Below are 16,275 nucleotides of genomic sequence, written 5' to 3'. Positions count from 1 at the left end.
GATTCCTAGAACATTTGGCAGCACTACATATGAAATCAACCTTGAGTATTTAGTCTCTCAAGAAGTTAGAAGTAAGCATTAGGAGCCAGGTTCTCAGCCAATACTCACTCCATTCCTGCAATCCCTCTGCTTCACAGCTTTAAGATCCATTAACTTCAAATGGAGCAATGCCAATTTGAACAAGTTATACTACTCGAGAAATAACAAGTCTCGTTATTACAATTATGAAGAAATCAGACATCAACTCTCCCACACTCTAACATTGTCACCACTAGATTTTTAAAGACCATAAAGAAGCACTAAACTATTTGTGAATTTACTCAAACTACCAACTACAAGAACCAATTTGTTTTGATCCTTCCCTGGAGTCCCATCCTAAATCAAAGTAGTACAACTGAACTTTTTAACTAAAGTTTCCTTTCTAACCAACCTACAGTCTCTTGAGAAATCTGGTGCATAAGTTTAGATTTGCATGTTTTTCCTTACAAACCTTGACTTATGGATTATAAAAAATATTCCTACTGCTTTGTGTCCTTAAAAGTAAGTGTTCATCACAGCCATCAACTCCAGGAGACTGAAATCCTGACAGTATTTTACTGGATGCTCCTTCCCCAAGCTCCTCCTGCCTCCCAGCCAGAATCCTTTCCCTAGAACTAAACAGAGAAGATGGACTTCTTAGAGCAACAATAGATTGAGCTCAGACACCGACTCAGAGAGAAAGAGAATGACTCATGAAACACAGGTTATACAGCAAGATTGCTAGAAATAAAACAAGGAATGAAGGTAGAGAGTTTGGCACTTGAATAAGAAACAGCTCCTGTAAGATACGAGAGTTAACTATAGAACTCCTCTGCAACACCAAGCTAGTCACTGGTACCTTTCAAAGATTTGTGATGAAATCTTTGGGGATGTATTAAAGAACTCCAACAGTAAGTTGACCTGAAGTCAACTAACACTCTCACCGTATCCATCCCATGATGACAGAATTCCAATTTTACCCATAAATAAGTCTGGCCAAGAACTTATAAAGAAAAATTCCAGCAAGCATCCATCTCAACATCATTCTGTTGGAAACAAGCTGACTTTAAAAGTTGGCAATAAACCTCCTAACAACCCCCAACTCCAAAACACTAAAAAGTACTTGGCAGGAGTGTTGGTTGGGTTTCTTTGTTGTTGGGTTTGGGGTTGGTTTTTTTTTTATGATGTTCTTTTGAGACATTATTTTTTAAAAGGCACCTTTTCAATTCTGTTGAGGCAGTACAAATTCTGCTATAGGAGAGATTATATCAAGAATAAATTGTCATAGTGCTTCCCTGTGATTTTCTTTATTTAGTCTCTCAGATGAATAATTATGCATATGTTTTTATTTGCATGTGCAAATTAAAGACTCTGCCTATAAACACCTGATCAGCTATAAATTGGCAGCATTCTACAGAAGTCAATGTACTTCTCATTAAAAATATGTAAGTTGAGAATATGGACAACTACTTGTGTGGTTGGAATTCACTGTTTAGATTATTAAATCATTTCATGCATATGAGGATAGGTACAGAGTTGTGAACATGGAGTTAGAGAAGAAGCGGCTATGCTTTGTGCATCTGACTGGTCAGCTCATGGGTCTGATCTTCACAGGGTGAGGCAGAAATACCCAAGGAGACCAGACCATGTTTCTCTGGCAGTGTTGGCATAATAAAGATGATGTTAGTCAAAACAAAGTTGAAGCTGAGTAACTGATCTGTTTTTCTTTGGAGATCTCTGTCCTCTCTAGGTTATTTCTCTCAGGTTTCCATCCAGAAGGGGCTTCCAGCTCCTCTCTAATGCAGTAGCCTTCTATGTTGGAGCTCAGGGATCCCTCTCTTTTTCAATTTTGGATCTCACTTGCAGCCAACAAGTTCATCCAAAAGCACCTTGGCTCATCTGTCCATACCACCAGCTGCTTAACCACTCTCCTAGCAGACTTTTCTTTCTCATCATCGGATTTGCCTTCTCCCATTTCAACCTCTCGTCCTCAGTACCATGATGCCTTACAGTTCAAAAATTGCCCTCTCCTCCTTACTGTTCTTTATACCCATCCTCCTATCGCTACTATCCTACTCAACCCATCTTTCATCTTGATGATTAGTCCATAGTTATTTGCAACTTGCTTTCAAATTAATAGGAATGGGGAATAGAAGTGTTTTTCAGCAAATAAAAAGTACATTTATCTTCAAAAGTGTTTTCAGCGGACACAACCTATCAACTCTGAGTTCTCAGGATTCCCAATAGTACCAGCCTGCACAAGCCGAGCCTCTGCTGCCATTACATCCTGAAGATGTTATCCTGTATTCTGAATTTGAAAGAAATATTATTTACACACAGAACAGACACCCTTAGGAAAGCATGTACCTTAGTGTGCCAAAGAACAAGCAGCCAAGAGAAACCTCCACAAGAGAAGCTGCCATTCTTAAAAACAACCTACTAATTTTGGTTAGAAGGTCATCAGTCTTTAAGAGGAGGAGTCCACGTTAATTCAGGAACCTCACGGTGATCTGCTTAGTCTTCCTCAAGGCTAATCAACATGCCTTGAAAGTAGCTGGCTCAGCATCCTAGCAGATGAGTGATTTTAAATACTGTCTTCGTCTGTTATTCAGAGGGAAACTATCAAGGGGCAAAGGAATTTTTCTAGCAGAGCATCCATCTGAATTTTAGAGAATATATAACTTCCACTTGAGTAGCAATTGCATATCATGAAGAATATGTTCTTCAGCACCAGCAGGAAAGCTTGTTTTGACTTAGAACTTCCCTCAACTTTGAAATAACTAGCACTGAACTTTTTTATATATCCAGAACCATATCATACTGACTGTACCTTTCACTGCACATATTATTAAATGCACTAAATTCTTTTCAGTTAAAATAGTAATTTCCTAAACATGCTCCTTTGTTATTAGTACAAAGACCAGCAAAATTTCTCACCATTTTTACATTTATCTAATTTAATACCCAAGTGATTTAAGAAGATGCTTACTTGCATTTGGCAGCTCAAGTCCCATTCAAATTTTTGCTTACTACTGTTTTTACGGTGTATTTAATCTAAGTTTATCATAAAAAGGCCAGCCATATGAACTCTATTGGGTTCATGCTGATAGCTCATCATTAGAAGGGAACATCCTATGTGAAACTTAAACATTTTCTACTAACAATATTTGAGAGACACGAGCAACATTTGATGTCAGCTTTGCCACTTATCTGAAATGAGAGAATGATTATACTCACCAGAAGTAAGAGCAACTAGAGAGAAAGCTTGGTCTTTAACTACTGACTCAAGTTGGAGTTGCAGAGGAAGAGAAACAGGAGCAGGCACCAATTAATCAAACATGCACAACTGAAACAAACTCTACATTTTTAACAAGTCTTGCAATTAAGGGTCATATTTGGTGTCACCTGTTGCAGAAATGAAAAACCCTACCACTGCTCAGAAGAAAGGCAGGTTTAGAGAAGAGAGTGACTTCACCACAAACGTGGTTTATGCTGTTATGCTGGTTTCCTTCCAAAAGAAGGAAAACTTAGCACCACATTCACTGCAGTCCCAGACTCCTGTCTCACAGATGGTCTCCATGGCAGACTCTTTTTCTGCAGCCCCATCTGTCTTCACAACATTGATGTCAAAGTTGGTAAAACTTCCAAACCAATGATGTCCATGAGGACAGGTGGGAGATATGAGTGAAAACATCCCTATTCCTGAAATCACCAGCCCACACTTCACTGGTATCAGAGTCCTCCATGCCCTCAGAAGTCTCATGAGAGTTTATTCATGCATCTTCAATGGATGCTAAAGTACCAGCTTGCTGTGTGGAGCAAGTTCTGCTGATTTAGGACTATAGATACTTTTTCACCTTCTACAGGAAGCCTCCTAGTTTCATCCTCTAAGGATATGAGGCTCTAGGTCTAGCTAAGCCTCTAACCTTCTCATAAAGGTAGCAAGGAACACGGCTGAGGAATGAAATGTGCCTCTTCCACAAGATCCAAGGAAAGAAACCCTGAGACAGGTGTATTGTAACAAGAAGGAAAACCAAGCATAAGGAGGAAGGTTAAACAGAAAATATTTATTAAGAAACCTAAACCTTAATCAGAGTAATTAAGAGGAAGCAGGGTTGGCCCACTTCATTTGTCTTCTGTATGGGGCTCCAGCAAAGCAATCAAAATGCTTAGATATTTGCATAACATTACACTCAGTCACCACTCTGTACACTGATGCTCTTCTGACTTTGCTATGGCAAGGGCCACACAAAACAAATTAAGATCTAGCTTAATAATGCTGACACAAATCTGAAGATTGGTCACTAAATTTTTATTCTTTTGTGAGAGCTAAATTTGATCAGATAGTGCAGAATAGTGAGAACTAACGTACCTGCAACAATAACCTTTCTAGAAGGGACTGTTGTGTAATATGGAAATGTCAAGCGTGAAAGACAGGTGGTACCTAAAGACTTCTTGTGCAGTAAGTTGCATATATTCTTAATTTTTTTTTCCTTACTAAATCAATATGCAAGAATTATTTAGCACACTTGAAAACTGTGACAGACAGCTTCAGATCAGGAGCATCCAAGATGCCTGAGAAAGGATTTCTCCTTGTTTCCAAAATGCACCATCATTTTCTTTACAGCAGGAGTTCGAGGAGCATTGTGCCACTTGAAGAGGATGTACAGCCATATGCTGGATACACCTCTGCAGGTCAGAACCTTTGCAGTTTTGTGTCCCTTGTAATCTTTAGGGTTTAACCAACATTTTCTGTAATCTCAGTCTTTCAAAACAAAAGATCTGCTTCAGCGTGTTCAAACACATGGTAGAAAGAAACAAACACACACACCGGGATCAATACCCAGCAATCACCTGTTCAGTCTTCCTGAACGCCATTGCTTGACTGTATACCTTTCTGTCTTGCAGGACAAGAGCTGGGAATATTTTGCAGTGTCCTACAAAAGCTGGGTTTTTTTAAGCATACAAGCAAAATCAAAGAACTTGTACACAGCAGGAAAACTCTGTTGGTAAGATACCAGTGGGCAAAAAACTGAGTATGAAACAGTCTGAGTGCTGACTTTTCCCAAACGCTACTGAAAAAAGCATTCAATAATTTTACATAAGTGTTCTAGGAAAACTCTGGCCTTGTGCAATCTTTGGACCTCTGTTATGCTCAGTGAGGTCTGGTAAAGCTTCTTCAGTTTCCTCAGATTTACAGGTCAGGACGCTTAAAAGAGAACAAAAAGAGACAAAAGCACTACTGCCAAAAGTTAACTGCTTATGCAATCATAAAAGAGCACTAACCCACGCTACTGTATAGCGTGCTCACCACATATTTGAAATAAATTGCACTGCTGTGCAAATTCTTCAGCTTTGTTCTGAAGGCATCCATAACTCTGACAGAACACAGAGAAGCATGAGAGAAAAACAGAGTTGAGAGAGCACGTGGAGACCAGACTGAGTTCAAAGTAAGACTGCACTCCTTTTCCAGATAATCCTAGAGGTAAGGAGTGCTAGAATTTCTGATGAACCTAGCCTTTTGTTGTGGCTTCACTTCTGTGCACGCAGAGCTATCAGCTGCTGAAGGAATGAAGAAACCCCCAAGTCAGACATGGGCTGAGCTAACCCTGGAACTGGAAACCATAGACATGCTGCAACATAATACTGTGAGTCACTCGAGCTAATTATCTCTGAGATTACCAACGCCATTGCATGGTGCTGCACTGGGCTGCACAGATGTGGGACGGTAGCTAGGGGATCTCTGCAGTATGCTCTGCTGCACCATGCAGACATGCCTAAATGCTTTTGTAAGTGATTGCCTTGGGAAAGAAAACAACTTTCCAACGACAGTTCAACTCCTTGTTTCCGGAGTTGTCCTTACCTAGAACAGCATGAAAAATTTGGCGTGCTCTTAACCCAAAGGCCAATATTTAAATACTACAGACATTACTTCTGATAAAGGGTCGTGCAATAATTATGATGGGCCATGTAGCTGAATAAGGTACAAAGAAGAACCTTCATTATTAATAAAGAACTACATCATCTTATTTAAAATGAGGACAGATTGAAGAGCAAAGTCTGATGGTTTCTCAGGAGAGTGATGGAATAAAAACGTAGCAAGACAAAGACCTTCCTCCATACAAGGAGCACTCTTTGAAGCTCTCAAAGAGTCCTTTAGACACGAGATGAGAAAAAAAACATCAGTGTGACTCATTTGGTCTAAATGTCCTACTTCAGATATGCTAAGTACTAGATACTGTCTCCACAATGAAGATTTATTCCGAGATGAGAGTAAAATAGAAAAAGGCATAGAGAAAAGATTCGCCTTGAAGAGTACACAGGTAAGGTAAGAGATAAGAGTTCTCTTTAGGTTGTCATGACCTATTCAGCAGTGAGGTCAGCTCCAGCTTGAGAATTAACACCCATTTTCTTGAAATAAAAGCGCTAAAACTGCCCCTAATGCCATTACTTAAACTTCTCCGATGATACAGAGTGCAAATTTGGCTAACAATTACACAATTCACAATTACAGCTGCACCTTTGAATTTTTCCACCAAGAAAACCCAGTTCAACAAATGACTTGATTTCCAATTTGTTACTTATGGCCAGGTGAGACGGCAGATAAAAGTGCTGTGAGGACTTTTAGTGCCCCTCCTGGTGTATCTATTACCTATGGACTTGACTCCATGAGCACAGTCACCCAGAAAGATAGGTCTGCATATGCTGGAAAATCAGCACTGACTAGAAGGTTGAAAACTGATGATGCTTTACAGAGGACAAGAAACACCTGGGCACTAAAGAAAGTTTCTAGCAGAAAAAATAACATAGTCCAAAAGGGATTAGGGATTCAATAACAGATGCACACACAAAGGTGCTTTATAATGGTAGGTTTGATCAAAGGACATAGTCTGCAGGAACTGTGACTTAAGTATCAGCTCTTCTGAAGAGTGCTGGGTAAGAAGTGGCTGCAGGGTGAGCATCAGTCCATCAATGCTGGACACCAGCTGAATTCCCCCTCTGTGAGCTCCTGGCCTGAGCAGCAGCCTGGAAAGAGCAGTGGCACTGCTAAGTTTGAAATCCTTCTTCTATCAGAAAAAGGGTGCCTAGACTACCTTTATTCCTTATATTTTATCTTCATTTCCTTCAGCTACATTACTCTAAAGATTTAAGTCCAACAAACAGACTAAAATGCACACACTACTTCCTGGACCGAGAGGTGTGTGTATCCACAGTGAGAAGGATCTTCCAGCTCTAATCCTTATTGTTTCAGGTCACGTTCAGCTGACAGCAAGAGCTATAGACCTTTGAAAAAGTCTGGTTTTTAGGCAGGTAGGCATAACCTGCCAGGTGTATTAGTTAAAAGGAATTAGCAAATCAAATCAATAGGACGCAGGAATCACGGCTGTGTATAACACACTGATCTCCAAGCCCCTCAGGAGCTAAGTAAAGCCCTAAGGAAAGCTCTCGCACTGTCTCCTGGGAGGTGGCAGGTACATGTGGATTCAGGAACAAAGGAGAATTTGCAAGCCATTCAAAATGCTGCATTCAGTGACTTTTCTTTAAAATCTCAAATGCTTTCCTCAATATACACTTTGTAATCATTGTAATACCTGCTGACAGAAGTATTTTAATCAACAATTAGATGCCTCCTGCTTGGTACTTTAAACAGTAAACCACCACCTTATTCTTTAAATCATGTCCAGCCACCTTAAAAAGAGATGTTTTTTATAAGGCAGCAAACAGGTGGACGTGCAAACACCCAGCATAGAGCCATGTACTTGGTGAAAAGTAAATAAAGTGCAGAAAATGAAAGAACTAGTAGAGGATAACAGCTTCGGGTAAAGCTGAAATAGGAGCTTAATAACCTGTCACCGTTCACGCATGACCTGCTGACGCTGACTGCTCCCGTCCCTCACCACGCCACCCCACCCTTCCTGCCACGGCCAGCACCGGGCTTATCTAGTGCCAAGCCACTCCATAACTCACGTGGCGAGAAAAGAAGGTGTTTGGTGCTGGAGCTTGCCGAAGCACAGGTCAACGCACAAGCACGTGTTGGGAGGTGAGAGGAAGGGAGGGCTGGAGGCAGCCGGCAGTTCAGCTGGCACAGGCTGCTGCAGAGCTGCTGCTGAAGATAAAGATGAAAAACTCAAATTCTAAGTTTAAATATGTGGAAAAATGTTGAATTCCCAGCTGTGCTGTATTTTTGCATGGCTAGAAATGTCATACCCCAGAATCTTCCAAAGATAATAGTTAAGTACCTGGTGCTCAGCTTATTCAGTAGGCAGTGTTATTGTTACTAATGCTGATGAGATGCTCAAATAGTTTTGAGAATCAAATTCTTCATTTCCCTCTTTATATTGGGAAACATTAAATTTCCCTACTGCACAGCAGCGTTATGAGGACAAGCATGTTCAATTGTGAGTGGCTGTGGCAATAAGGACCATATAAACTCCTAAAGGAGGAAGAAAAGAAGATACCAAATTAAACTCTATGAGGGGGATCTGATCTCATTTGCAGACAAGTAAATATTAAGTAAATCTTGGATTTTGGTGGAATTACACTGGATTTGCACCGTCTGAGTCTGAACCCGAGCCAGGCCCAGACTGCGTTCAGGTAAGCTCATTAAATACATTCCAACCCCTTTGACTCTGCTGGGAGCACTCACATGTTTAAAGTTAATCGTGTGCTTAAAGGCTTTGGAGGATCAGGGCAAGAGGGCTCAGCCACTTACAGGACTGAGCTATTCTGCTTTATGTACTAAGCATCTGAAGAAAATAAGAGTGCAGTTGTCCCCACTGCCTCCCAATGCCCCGAAATAGAAGGTTATCATTAAATCACCCAAGTCAAAGTCAGGGGGAGAAAGCCATTATAACAGTGGCAGCTTCAGACCTTTGGGCTTTTGTGGTCTGTGTCACTCCCTTTAGATCATCCTTCTCTACAGATATGGTACCATAGCTGCAGCAACTCCGTGTGCATCCAGACAGACAGGATTTAGAGCGTATTTTCATTTAGCACTGCACAACGCTCAGGGATTGCTAATTGCTGATTCTTGCCTGTGCCAGGACTCAGGAGCAAGGCAAGGCGAAAGCTTCACGTTCCCCACAGGAGGACTCAAGAGGTACAGGCAAAAGCAGAGTCAAGAACAAGGCTTTGCTGAGGGAAAGAGTGACGATGAGGGCAGCACTGAGGGCTGCAGGGCCCAACACCAGGCAATAGCAAACCGCCTGCCCTCCCTCACTCCTCCCTGGGATGAACTGCTCCAAGCCAGACAGCTTAGCTGCAGCAGGAAAGGGTTAAAGACTCCTGTTGGCAAGAGTCTTGGCAAATGGGATACCAAGTCTTCACTTTTCACCTCCACTGAAAACAGAAGACGTGATGAAAAACATCATGGAAGATTATAAAATGTGATTAAGTTAGTATCAAGGGACCATAACCCTGATAAAGTTTATAAATAGGATCATATAACTTAGTAGGAGCCCCTATTCAATGAACCAGCGAGTTTCTTTCAGGCAGCTGTTAGTCCAGATTAAATCTGAGGCTGGATGCACCCACAGCACAAATGCCAAACCTCATCACTGGTGTCTCACAGCCAAGTGTGCCAGGCCATCTCAGACATGACCAGCACAGGTGAATGTACCTATGTTTCACATGGCTCATCTCTATTATTCCCCACTGGAATACAAAGTCTTTTTCAGTTCTGAACAATATCTAAAGTTTAAAAACTTCTTAGTTCTCCATGATTTCAAATACAGGCTCTCCTCCCTCTTCTTTCTTTTTCTACTCTAAAATGCAGAAATGCACATGTATTAACATAATTAAATGAGGGAGCTGGGCTAATAGAACTGATCTGGTCTAGAAGAAAAGTGTATAATTAGAGTGCCAAGTAACAGTACTATCAGTGGTGACACAACACTTGGAGCACCAAAGGGACATTCAGTATGACAACATAAAGGCTCCGAATTTCTGCTGGTGACAAACCCACGTGTGCACATGGAGTAGGCAGAAGAGCCAGCCTCCCACATAATGTGCTTAAATGTCCTACCTTTTCCTCGCCCCCGGGACCGGCTCTGCCAGTCATCCCATTGCTAGGGATGAAGATAACAAGCCATTGTCAAGGGCAACCGCAAAGCTGCTTGTTTCACATTAGCATCCTTAACATTTTCTATTTAATCAGATTTCCTGTTGGTTGAGGAAAGCTGCCTTTCCTCATTACCAGCTGCTATCCCAGATTTCCCTCGCCCCATCCCCAATACATATTTTGCCATGCTTGTCTGCTTTTCTGTGTAAAAAGGTTATGTATGCCTGGAGGGAGACTAAATGTTACCAAAAAAAAAAGGGGGGGGGGGGGGGGGCAAAAAAAACCCCCCATAAAAACAGAACTGTGGGCAAGAGGCCAAGACTCTTGATTATGTGACTGTGACTAACCAATGGGTGTTTTTAAAAAACATTTCTCTCATTATATTCCCTCCTCTGGATGTAATAATACAACTCAAATTAGTTTTCCAGGAGCAGACTTCTTTTTATGTAACCATGTTTTATACAGATAGCAGCAGCTTATGTTTAAACTATTTAAGAGAACAAATAGCTGCAAAATGTACTTCAGACGGCCCTTCTCCGGCTAGCAGCATATTCCTGGCTTGAGGGAAGCTACAAAAACACCCTGTATTTTGCTGCCGCTTGAATGTAATTGTAAACAATGCACAATGCCCAGAGGACCTAGCATCCAGGTAAGGATGTCAGGTCTGCTCGTTTTATTGCGTTTGAGAGATCCACGACATTGTAAACTGTAGAATGACTTTGACAAAACAAAGCTGGAGTGATGCAGAATAAAGCAGCAGTTTATCTTTTAACTTAGTCCAAAGTTTCCCATAGCATTAGGAAATGTAGCGTCCTATCTGAACTGCGATCCAGACCGACAGACATCACCCTGCTGGCACCGGACCTAAATGGAAATTTCCGCATTTGGGAAAGAGAATATTGTTGTTATCCTATTGTTCCTTCCACATCTACCACTTAAAAAAAGACTGTCCTTGCTATATTCCCTGCACCAAGGACCTTCTATGTGTCCTCCAGGTTGGTATCAAATGTACTGGCCCTGGGCCTATTCTGTTTTTGAGGCATGTGGGCGCTGTGAAAAAAGATGACATTGCAAGCAGGGAGGTACAGTGTCAGGAAGAGAAAAGAAACCAAGACAGGGTAATTTTGGAAACATGGATCTGACTTTCTTATTCCTTCTCTTGCTTTTAGAAATGGGCCTGAGATAGAAGAAATGATGAGCTACCTCGTTCATATACCAGAGTGAGGTGGTGGTGAAGTCTTTCAGCAAATAGTAGAACATTCCCCCAAACAGCCCTACAAAAAGCCAGGAAAATCTTTTTCTGGTATCATCATACATGCCTAGGGGGTTCAAATCCTGAAGTGTTAAATGAGATACCCCAAGCATTAACCCTGTATGAAAGTGGTTGAAAAACACAGAGAAGAAATCCATCATCTAAATGAAATATTTAGACAAAGAGTTGCAAAGTTAGAAACATGCAGGATTTACTGTGTTCCCATGTCATTACTCAGCAGATAAAAAAAGGTACATTTTAATACTCTCTGCAGAGTCTTTCAAGTCTGCAGTTTTCCACAAAACCTCCATTATGACGTTTTACTCTGAGAGCTTTCCCAATAGATTCTTAGTTGCTGTACTTTCCAGTACCTTCAAAAATGTGTAAATTATGCTCCAGTAACAGGTTTAAACATTTATCTTCATTCATCCTCACAGCACAATTGAGCTGTTAACTGCTGGGTTCGCACTAGAAGGTATCCAGGTAGGGTTTGTTTCAGCCACTCCATTAACTTCAACAGACTGTTTCAGCGTTTGCACTGAAAGCACAGTTCACATCATTTCATACTCAAAATTGTCCAAGCTTCATGCCAACAAACCACTTCAGATGATGTACATCGGTCTTTCAGGGGGTCTAACACCATTGCCAGGCAATTCACAGATTTTGAAGAAAAAGACCAATGCAGCCTGGGCAATTTAAGCTGCAACAGAGGCTAAAAGGACTCCTAAACAAATATTGTCCCTCTCATGCTAGAGGCAACATATTTCACAGAAAAACATATAGAAATCAGACAACAATACAAATTGATACTCCTATGAATTCCCATCAACTCAGGTGGGATAAGTGAATATGGCCATAGCATCTTGTGCCCTGTCTAGTAACGCAAAATTCCTGGAGAAGAGGAGGAAAGATAAAAAGGGGAAGGGGAAGAGACATTCATCCTTGTATACTGCAGTAGAAGATGAAAAGCTTTCCTCTTAGAACTAAACATTTTTAGTAAGAACGATTAACAATACCATATGCCATGAAGGAAGGAGTAACACAGCTGTTGTTGGAGAGAGAGAGAGTATGTAGATTTATGGAGAATCTAAGAAGAGCAACTGTTGGCTTCCAGGCGACAACATGGCAGAACTGATGCTCCCCGGGTCTTCACTTAGAGCCTGCCACCTCGCAAGCTGCTCCCAGTGGATCCTGAATTCCTCGACCAAACCATGCCCCCAGGAGATAAAAGGCCCAGCAGAACTCCGCTTCCCTTGTTCCTCTTGAACATTACATGTCATTAAGCATGTAAATTGTTGATTTATTTACTGAAAATTATCAGACCTAGCTAAGAGCTAGTCCCCAGCAGGAATCCAGCTCCCAGTATAAGTTCCACTGAAATGACCATCAGCTTCTACTGGAGTTCCACACGAGCACAAGGAAAAGTGAAATGCAGCATGCGAATCAATGATGCCAAGTTTAGGACCCTTCTCTCTATGGCTCACATTGAACCTTTCATTTCACCAAATAGCACTTGCCAAGGATGCTGAGCACCTCTAGTAGCTCAGCTGTCATCATACTCATAGAGGAGCCTGACATGAACAGTTCTGGGCTCATAATTTACTCATGAACAACACAAAACCTGACAGATGACAGGAAATTCATTATATTTGCTAATGCAGAAGAGTCCTATGGGATTCACCTTTCCTTCACGTTTACTGAGTTCAGAATTATGAAAACACAACTACTATTGAGTCAGCCCCAGAACTGAGAGGAGAATTGAGGTTTGTGTTTTCAAAAACCCCAATTTTAATATTCAGTTATATCATCACTGAAATAAAAAAAATTCTCTCCACACCTTACACTAGTGTTTGTGTCAGACTTAATATTTCTAGTGAGATGAAAAAGAAATCCTATTTTAGTAAAATGCTTTTTACATAAAAGACACAGATCTCCCAGAAGTGGTGCAAAGAACATTTATGCAAAATTTGGGGTATGTACCAGGAGAAAGCAATTGACTGAAATATTTAATGCTGAGCTAATAGCGACAGCTCAGCAACCTATGCCCATCATTACAGAGAGAATAATACAAGTGATTTGTGCGAAAGGGCTCCAACCTGCTCACTCTGGCATTCCTGCAGACTCAATTGTGGCAGAATCCAGCCCTGAATATTTCATCTTAAAATACATCCACCAGCAGTAGCATTATTTGTCTTGGCAGATACTGTAGCTTATGCAAAAAGTAGAAGGCTTACCATGTGGAATATGAGGCAGTAATGCAAAACACATATTGAACATTAAGAGAAAATATTAAAAACTATAATTTAAAATAGCGTAAGCTTATGTACACTAGACGAACAAGTTAAAGATAAAGATACCTCATTAGTAATTTCATATTAGTAAACACAGCATTAGAAGAGACCATACCTTCGCTTTATCTGAAAAGGAAAACATTCTACTTATTTTTTTTCTGCTCTGCATGCATTTTCCAAAATGCAACTGGGCGTGCATTACATACAAACTTCATCCTGCTTCACTGAAGTACAGCTGTCATGAGCATTCTCTAGCGCTATGCAGAAGCCTTATGGGGTGAAAGGTGTTGGGGATAAGCTGAATCTGAGCCTAAGTGCCATATTTTCAGCAGAGTGCAGCTTCAGAAATGTTACTGGAAAGAACCAACTAGGAATTGATGCCGTTTAAGTAGCAAGCAACTTTTGGCAGCCAAAAAAAGGGCAGTGTGTAATGATGAGAGCTGAAACAAACAGACTTTATTTAAGAAAAAGCAGCGTCATTTTACTTCTTGTCTAGAATGATACCGTAACATGGCTTATATTCTAGTGTCCCGTGATAGCCGAATCAGACACTGACAGGCAAGCAAAGGGGGACATGGAGTGCATCACGCTTCCTGCATCAGTTGCGCTACACTGACACAGGCTGGAAAACACACAGCACACTCTCGGGACATACATGGAAAAATAAAAATAATAGAAACAAACAGAACATGGATCCATAGTGCCACAAACCTTCCGGCTCTGTGTTCTCTTTGAGGTGCACTTGCTTCAGTGGGCAGCAGAAGATTTCGTGACACTTAGCACGAAAAGGGGACTCTTTTTTCTTTAATTCCGCAGATTGGATCGAATCTTGCCGTAACATAATGTACTCCTGTGTGCCAGGGGGAGCGTCATCCATAACTGTGGTCACCACATAACAAAATGAACTCAAGTTAGAGTTTGAGGAAAGCAATCTAGAGAATTAAATCAACTACATAATGTTAGGGTGGGGGAAAGAAAGGAGGGGAAGAAATGTTTATAGGAAGGAAAATAAAATTTAAAGTGTAAAGTATCTTAGTCACAGTGGTAGAAAGGTGGGGAAAATATTTACTTTTATAAACAATGTTTCTCATAAACATCAACACTTTATATTGTTTCATGCAACTTTAATAAACAGTAGAGTAACACCCTGCTCCAAAAAGCAACAACAAGGTTCACTCCTCTGCTTTATTCTCCTATAGCACCTATATCTATTCTGCATGCAGATTAAGCAAAAAAAGCAAACAAAGCATGCTTTTATTGCCTAGCCATAGGCAATCTCTACGTTAACATCAGCGAGTAATCATTCCACATCTGCAAGTAATGCAACACCAGTGTATCTATTCCCCAAAGTAAAAAGAACATGCCTTTATCAGGATATGTAATTATACACGGTTCCTTAGAGCAAGGATGATAATCCAATGACATTTGGCTTGATCATCATTTTCAATGGATAGAAGAGTAGATGTACAAAGAAAAAGCACATTAATCCTTTTGATGGTTTTCTTGTAAAACAGCAAGTCATTTTTTAAAGTTGGTCTTAGAAATCAATACAGCCATTAATAATATAAATGAGATGCAGTCTGAAATGTTTTCTGAATGGGGTCAGACTATTAAATGGTAAAAAGATAAAATATATAGCATACAGAAAGCTCCAGCTACCTCAAAGTATTACATTACCAGAAAGAATTGAAACACTTTTCCACTATCTAAAATATGAAGTCTTAATAACAGAGATAGTGAGATTCCTCAGCTTCCAGCTTTAAGGCACAGATCATCTCTCAAGAACAAAAATTAAATGATTTTTCAAAAGACAGTCTCTATCCACTACTAGTTATTTTTAGTGTGATGCAGAGATATAAAACCACAGCCAAAATGGAGCTGAGATTCTCCAACCCTATGGCAAATAAAATAAAATAATAATTAAAAAAAATTCCAAGCATCAGGAAAGTAAAATTCCAACAATCAGAAAAGAAACTATTGATAGGCTAGTCTAAAACTACTGATGCACTAGCAGTTTGTAAGTTTATATGCTTCTAGAAGTGTTGGGCATTAATTCAAACAATTTAACTGTTTCCTAAATATCTGCCAACGTATAATCATTTGAAAAACCTGTCAGATTTAAACATGGATCTCCTCAAACAAATATTATCCTCTTGCACTTTCATGCACTTGATTTTTTCTCTCCTATCAAGAACGGTCATATAGTCAGAGTCATATCTAGGTGATAAATAAGTGATTCAACTTGGTAGTCTTTCTTTTCCCAGTGGGCAGTCACCTTCTTCCAAGACCTCATTAATTCACAGGAGACATTTTGCACCTTGGGTGTTGTTGCTTCATTTGACTACACGCAGCGTCAGTAACACGCACTAATAATCCATATAAAGTGCCATTAAAAGGGATGCATGAGCTAATAGGAAAGCACAAGTGGTTCAAAAAAGAGCAGCAGGTCAATGGAGCACAGGGCCTGGGTTGCTATGTAATTGCTCCCTTAACAATACTAGTTTTACTTTGGCTCGTTTGAAGGGTACGTAAGTGTTCATGAAACATACTGACAGCCCTGAGACCGAAGGGCAACTGCTGGGAGTAATTACTAAGACTCAACACCCAGGATAAGCTGAAGACCAACAAGCCCTGATGGGTCACTCCTCCAAGCA

At 40.5% G+C, this 16,275-nt stretch overlaps 1 protein-coding gene across 4 annotated transcripts in view; it reads right to left on the bottom strand.

The window, feature by feature from the left end:
- The window catches only part of FGF13 (fibroblast growth factor 13), a 261,882-nt gene that overhangs the window by 104,717 nt on the left and 140,890 nt on the right, over window positions 1–16,275 (bottom strand). For 3 of the 4 annotated variants that reach the window (XM_075763129.1, XM_075763131.1, XM_075763130.1), the window contains one exon: window positions 14,333–14,500. The exons of the other annotated variant lie outside the window; for it this stretch is intronic. In XM_075763129.1, coding sequence (XP_075619244.1) covers window positions 14,333–14,500 — 168 coding nt within the window. The remainder of the gene's footprint in view (window positions 1–14,332; window positions 14,501–16,275) is intronic. 4 annotated transcript variants of the gene reach the window in all.

Source organism: Balearica regulorum, chromosome 11 (assembly GCF_011004875.1).
Source record: "Balearica regulorum gibbericeps isolate bBalReg1 chromosome 11, bBalReg1.pri, whole genome shotgun sequence".
Taxonomy (NCBI): domain Eukaryota; kingdom Metazoa; phylum Chordata; class Aves; order Gruiformes; family Gruidae; genus Balearica; species Balearica regulorum.
Note: the sequence above shows the minus strand (reverse complement) of the source record. Positions and strands in the feature narration are given on the sequence as shown.